We start from the raw sequence: 7,360 nt of genomic DNA on the forward strand, positions 1-7,360 counted from the left end.
AAGGGTTGGCAGCAATCAAAAGTAGCCAAAGATTTAAAACAATGATACATAGCAACATTGTGTTTCAATCACTATTTGTTTGCTAATAGATGCAATTTGGATTTGTTTTTCTTCTAGTTTATATTGTTTTTTTTTTATTCATTTATTTCAGTATTCAATTTGGATTTATTTATTTAAGTTTTGGAGTTTTATTGTTTTTCAACATTTATAATTTAAATTATTTCATTTTTTTATTTAATTTTTAATGCATTTAAGCATTTAAAAAATATATATATTTAAACACTCAATTCTCTTTCATTTTGAATTATTTTGTAGTTAATTTATATTTATTGTTATTTTAAACTAAATGTTTTGTTTGAATTCAATATACTCTAGTTTTTTTCATTTCCAATTTTTGGATTTCAGGTATTTGTTTGAAATTATTGGTTATATTTATTTCAGTTTTAATTGATCTGATCCAGCATGTGCTTATTTCAGTTTTTATTCCCATATTTAAGCAACCATTCATTTCATTTCGGCAGTGCAGGACTTTTTCAGAACCTCTACTTTTTCGATTTATTTTGATATCAACATGTCCATATTTCAATTTTCATTACAATATATAGGTACTTTTTCCTCATGTCATTTAGCCCCTCTTGAAGCTTTATAAGAAGATCTCCTTTTCATGTTTTGTTCCTTTTGAAGATAAACTGGATGAAATCTTGGCCGCTGCCCAGCACTCCATTACATCAGACAACCAAGGCCAGAGAGGTCACGGAGGCAAGAGGGACCGGAGCAAGAGTATTGTCCCCAATGCACCCAACGAGGTATTTTCCACCCATTTTCTTATCATACCCCTATTTTGGCATCCTCCACACTTTGTTTTTGGATGTATACTTCCTATTCCTTGTCCATGTCGGCAACAGCAGACGAGCTCCTCACTCCTGCAGAGAGAATTTGAGCTTTGGGCAAGAGGCCAAATTTAATCACGTGGTGTTTCTGTGTCCTTAAGCTGTGGGGGTGCTCTGATGCCCTCACAGCACTTGAAAATGATTGGCAATGAACAACCCAAACCACGTTTGCTTCATTCAGTCTGAGTCTGGTTGTGTCCATTCATCTATTCTACGTTGCCTGGATGCAGGGATTTAAATCAGCTTTACATCAATCAGAATGGCCATTCTCTTTTAATTTTTTTCTTCTTCCTCTAATTATGCGTGCCACCCGAAGCCGACATACGAGCTGCAGTCCGCGCCGAATCCCAGAGCCGGTTTTGGCTACAACCAAGCACACTTTCAACCAGCACAGCATGCTGTCATGATACGTCAAAAATCTATTGGTAAGACATAATGGCAAACTCAAGTGTTGAGTCCCTGTAATGTGGATGAACGTGTTCTGAATTTGTAACAATGTCGCTGAATACAAGTATGCCACAGAACAAATAGTGTCCATTACAACAACAACAAAAAACGGAACAATTATGACATAATTATGTCAAACACAACATCAGAAAAATGGAAAGTTTGAAAAACAGTCTGCTGTAACCAATGTTCCCTCAAATGTATCATATATCAGGGCATACAGACCAAGTGCTCGCTATTTTTAACACCCAAAAATGATCTAGCCATAACATTTCATTAATAATATCCTTACATAAAATGACACTAAAATTTGCACTGTCAATCCTTTGAAGGCTGTGTAGCGTGATTGCATTTGATACAATGATTGGCATTGACACCTGCCACTCAAAGAATTATAAAGTAAAATTATACAGAAAAAAGTATATATATGCATTGCGTTCACTGCACTGGATTGGTTTTCTTACCAATGTGCAATTGCACATTATAGAAGGAACATTGGCTATAACGCTACAATTCACTTGTTGGTTTAACGTCCAAAGTCAAAATAAAATGAGCATATAGCAAAGTCAATGGCAGCCAATCAGTTAAGTGCTTCATTGTTCTAAGTCTATTCAACTAAATCTCTGAATTCACCTCCATGTGTTGTTGAACAAAGGTATAACAGAGGAGGAGCGGCAATACCTTCACCCACCTGCCATGAAGCTAGCACGCAGCTTATCCATGCCAGGACCAGAAGAAATCCCGCCACCCCCGAATACGTCGGCACCCGAACCGCCGTTATCTGCCGGCCCTCATCCAGGTAGGGGGCCTGCCATGCCCATACCAACTGTATCGCAAGCCCACTTCCAGGTCCAATCTGGCCATCCCAATCAACCAGGTTGGGAAAGAGGCGGCGGGATGAACCAGCAAGTCATGGCCTCCACCCTCCGACGACAATCGGAAGGACTTGGCGCCAAGGAGCAAGAGCCCCCCAGGCGAGGGGGCGGTAAGATGGGAGGCTTACGAAGAGGCTATAGCAGCGCCACACCCCCAACCAGTGCCAAACCAAAAACCCAACAAAACGTACCTCATCATTCACACGTAGCCACTCGTGAGCAGAGCGGAGGCACCGGCAGGGGGGGTACCCGCAGGGGAGGTCGGGGCGCACTGACTAAACAGTCTAAAGTTGAAGAGGGACTGCGGCAGCATCGAGGGAAAGCCGCAGTAGCCAAAGAGAAGACTTCCATCCCCATCCCAACCATTATTATCAAAGCGCCCTCCACTAGCAGCAGTGGACGAAGCAGCCAGGGTAGTAGCATGGAGGCCGAAGCGCCACAAGATGGAGAAGACCAAACATCTGGTCAACCTCAATCTCTGGAAAGTCCCAATTCTACTTTACCTTCACCGCTCAGTTCGACTCCACCTCAACCGGCGACTTCCACTTCCTCATTTCAAGCCGTCAACGCTCCTCCGGTTTCTCCGAAGCAAAAAGAACTGGAGAATGTAGACTACTCCTCAGCATTCGGGGCGACTTTAGAAAGTGGAGGGGCTCGCAGGGAAAGGGAACGTTTCCGTGATATGAGGAGAAAGAGTGCTTCTTTTTTTGAAGATGACATCCTGGGGGAGCAGCCAGGCGGAGGCATAGGAGAGGGAGGTGAACCACTAAAAGCCAGGATCTTACCATTACAGAATTTGCAAATGGAAGTACCAAGTCCTCGACTGCGGCCGTCCAAGTCCATTGATGAGGGCATGTTTTCTGGAGACAATTATGTCCACTATTCCAGCAGCATGCCTCCAGCCTTTGGCCTACCCGAGTACTCTTCTCCCGTCCCCAGTCAGGACGGTCAACCCAAATCGGCGCCGTCAATGTTTGGCTCGCAGCCAGCGACCACTTTCATCCACCCACTCACAGGTAAGGTTCTGGACCCCTCGTCTCCCCTAGGACTGGCCCTGGCCGCTCGGGAAAGGGCGCTCAAGGACGACCGCAGAAGTCGACGAGAAGAGAGACACTTTGGCCGACAGCTGTCTAGCGTGGGAGCCTTCACTACCCCGACCCAGACCCCCACACCGTCTCTTTTCGCCACTCCAACACAATCGACTTACACGTCACCGGTTTCCCTTCACTTGACCTCTCCCACCTCCGCCACCACCTCACCCGCATCTCAAAGTCGGCCGCAGTCTCCAAGGATACTACGCGTGGGGGGTGGAGGGGATAGGATGGAGCGAGACAAGGATGTAGGACACCGAGAAGGTCTTCGAGTTCGTTTCTCGGAAGACAGAGACAGCCAATTTTCCAGTCAATATTACCAAAGGGAAAGAGAAAAGGAGGCTCACGATAGCAGGCCTGTACAGCCCCCACCACCCCCAGCTCAGCCTGCCCCTCGAAGACCTTCCTTTCTACAAATGGACAGCGCTCCCAACACCAACTACATCCCTCAGTACACAGTCCCCGCAGCACCTGACGGGCCAGAAGAAGCAAGAGCAGAACATTTGGGAATGATGGTCCTCCCACCCCCAGCTCCCTCAATCGACGTAGACGAGGAGTTTGTTTTCGCAGACCCTTTACCGCCACCCTTACAGTTTGCCAATGGTAAGAACGAAAGAGTGAGGGACTATCACCAGCAAGAGCGATACCCGGGTCAACGATCCACCACTGCTCCTCCGCCACCTCCTTTACCTTCTCCATCTTCAAAGCCCCCAAATGTTCCTCAAACCTCCTCACAGGGTGGCGACTCCGCCACATCTAGTCTTACCTCGTACGACAGCGAGGTGGCAACCCTGACGCAGTCCGCTCTCTCGCCATCTTTACCATCTCCTGCTCCCCCTACCACCAACCTCCACAGACCCCAACCCATGTCCCATCCTCACTCATTTTACAGCGTCTCCGCCCCCGACGACTCATTGGGAGGGTGCGACGCCACCTCTCACGACAGAGGCACGGCGGCCCTCACCACGACCATGACCTACGCCACTACCACCATGACAGCCATTGCGGCCGCTACAACCACCACGGCTTCTACGGCTTCCGACTACAGCCCGGGTGTAGGCGGAGCCAAACCCGGATCTTTTAGCACGGGGGGCAGGGCTTCGAATCATGCTAACTACCCCGCTAATGCATCTAAAAGCGGAGAATGGCAAGATCCTGTGGTGGATTCTGGCATTGAAGAACTGGACAGCCACAGCAGCAGTGACCATCATATTGAAATGTTGGGTTTGAGTGGACTAAGAGGAGAGAGGATGGGCTTTGGAGGAGATGGATCGAGTGGAAAAGGAGGGGGCGCTCCCCAGGACTCTTCTCCGGTTTACGCAAGTGGGCAAATGCTTGACGGACAGAATGTCAAAATGGCAAACCCGGCATTTCCGAAGATAACGCATCGTAAGCAGGGCCCAGGGAGGGTCCTGCCTGTTGCACTGAGAAGGCAAAACAGCACCCACCCAGCCCCTCTACAACTGCAAAGACAAAACATCCCAGACAACATCCGGTTAGATGGAGCCTTACCCGAAGAAAGACAAATGTTGCCAAGTAGACCCAAAATGGGGGACAACTTTAGCGCCGCGTTAGCGGCCTGCTTAGACAGACCCATTGATGCTCGGCCGGCGGGATGGGGAGAGGTCGACGAACACGAACAGCTCCAGACAGCTTTGGACACACGCAGAAATCACTCGCCTCTCTCGGGTGTCAAGGCCAGCATCATCAATGAGTTGAGTTCCAAGCTTCACCAGATGAGTAGCATGAGGAGTATGGAGGACTGGAGCCACACCCCCAAATCACCCACCATGCACAGGTTGGTTGTTTTCCAGATTACAATTTTCTTTGGGACACTACTGGAACACTTGTAATATGATAAAAGTGTGGTGAGTTAGCCATCAGTGCATATGGTTATGGTCTTCCGAATTCTTAACATTTAAACTTAATGGCCCAACTTTTCTTGGGCGAAATGGTTCCAAGCCCATGCAAATATTTGCTATTGTTGAGTTGAAATAACACTTTTCAAATCAAGTTTCAGTTTCAAAATGATGAGCAATACTGAACAATTTGCATAGCCCCTCCGGCTTATACATGACCTTTTGCTTATCATCTTGCAGATTTTCCGCCGATCTGACCGACGCATTCCACAGCCCCCCTACTGGCCGCTCCACTTCCCCCTTACCCACCTCCTCTCCTCATCTCCATCAAGTACTCCCACACAATCTACCCGCCGCTCCCTCCGTATCCCATTCCCCTCAGGTAGTCCAACAACGCAACTGGACCCGTTCCCCCTCCCCACAAATGCCCAGCTCCCCGATACTCTCCCACCCACCCCACTCCCCGACCTACTGCCCTTACCCGACCTCCCCTAATAAGCATCGTTCCAAAATGAGGCGGCAGACTTTTGATTTTCAATGCAGTCCTACCAAGGAGATGCGATCCGCCGTTTCCCGACGCCGAGCGCCGAGTCCCCTGATCTATAACGCCGAACAGGCCAATTCCACCCCTCCCCGACCATCGTCCCTCCCTATCCTTCCCAGCACACCAATCTACAGTAACCCCTTTGAATTCCAAGGACCTCTGACCCCTCCCTCTCCCGGCCTCCCACTGGGAGACGCTTTCACGACCTCGACACCTCCACTTTTCTCCCCATCCAGCGCACCCAGTCCTAACCCCTTACTAGTTTCCCGTTCTCTCTCCCCAACGCATTTTCTTTCCGGAGCCTCGTCCCCGTTGCACTTACCCCCGAGCCCGTCTTGTCTCAACTTCCCCCACCTGACCCCTCCGCCACCATCTAAACCTTTTGCTCTCAAGCCACTCCCCTATTGGACCAAATACGACGTAGCCGACTGGTTAGCTTACCTGAACCTGGGCGAACACATAGAGCGTTTTATCGATAACGAGATAGACGGATCCCATTTGCCTTCGCTTACCAAGGACGACTTCTTGGACCTGGGGGTGATTCGAGTGGGGCATCGAATGAACATCGAGAGGGCGTTGAAGAAGCTCACTGACAGGTGAGGGAAGACTTCCAAACAGGGTCATTAATGGGACAATAATACAGGAGCGAGTCCTTCTGGAAAAGTCGGATTCCCACTTTTCTTAATCGGCGACATACAATTTGGAAATGGAAATGATCTTCACTCGATCCTTTTCCCGTATACATATAACTTTCTCCTGTTTTAGTTTTCCTTCTGCAATGACTTGCCCTCCTTCTCTCTCTCTCCAGGCCTTTGCATGTCAGTGAGAGTGATGGAGTGATTGGATAAGTTGACCAAAAAAATGTTTTAGGACACATGACTTAACAGAGGAACATTATCAGAAGATCAGGAATAGAAGAAGAACAGTGGACTTCAACACACTTTCAGGCTGGTCTTTTTAGTCGGTATTTGATTTGCACATTCGCACAACTGTTCCGGGTTCTAAACATTGGCTGCCATCCACGTCAAGGCCATTGACGGTGACTCTCATTCAAATCATTTGACTGTCGCCCTCAATGGCAATTTTAATCTTAACATGTACCGTATTTTCTCGCATAGACGCCCTATTTGTCACTCAAAAGAATAACTGAATCGAGGCTACGGCTTATATGCGCATAAAAAGTTGGGAAAAACTCACTTGTGCCTGCCATGGATGACAAACTAGACCCTTATGGACACATTTCCTGGTTGTACTGCTCACATGACTTCCTTTTTAAATAATTTTTCTTAAGATTTTCCCTTCAAAGTAATACATTTGTCCTCCCTATTAAAATCATAAACATGGAGGTAAAAATTTTGAGCATCTTATATAAGAGAAATTATAAAATTCAACGATTTTAAAGCTTATATGCGAGAAAATACGTTGTAAAGGAAAATGGTCTATGACAGTCTAACAACCCATGCAGTCCAAATGGATTGGATAAATATAGCTATAAAGGGCATCTAAAATATTCCTGCTTAAATCACAACATGTACCACAAGGTAAAAATGATAAAAGAACATGATCCATGACAGATGGCAGCCAATGAGTTAACAGACACTTGAACACATGCCCTCAAGGACAGATGTGAAAGCTAAGTTAATGGCAGTTTGAC

At 47.1% G+C, this 7,360-nt stretch overlaps 1 protein-coding gene across 1 annotated transcript in view; it reads left to right on the forward strand.

The window, feature by feature from the left end:
- The window catches only part of LOC144211203 (SH3 and multiple ankyrin repeat domains protein 1-like), a 31,326-nt gene extending 24,267 nt beyond the window's left edge, over positions 1–7,059 (forward strand). Inside the window, exons 24-27 of the mRNA XM_077738229.1 lie at positions 685–806; positions 1,207–1,315; positions 1,993–5,101; positions 5,403–7,059. Of these exons, the coding sequence (XP_077594355.1) occupies positions 685–806; positions 1,207–1,315; positions 1,993–5,101; positions 5,403–6,306 (4,244 nt within the window). The 3' untranslated portion in view covers positions 6,307–7,059. The remainder of the gene's footprint in view (positions 1–684; positions 807–1,206; positions 1,316–1,992; positions 5,102–5,402) is intronic.
- Positions 7,060–7,360: the final 301 nt, after the last annotated feature.

The sequence above is a fragment of the Stigmatopora nigra genome, chromosome 18 (genome assembly GCF_051989575.1).
Source record: "Stigmatopora nigra isolate UIUO_SnigA chromosome 18, RoL_Snig_1.1, whole genome shotgun sequence".
In the NCBI taxonomy this organism is placed as follows: domain Eukaryota; kingdom Metazoa; phylum Chordata; class Actinopteri; order Syngnathiformes; family Syngnathidae; genus Stigmatopora; species Stigmatopora nigra.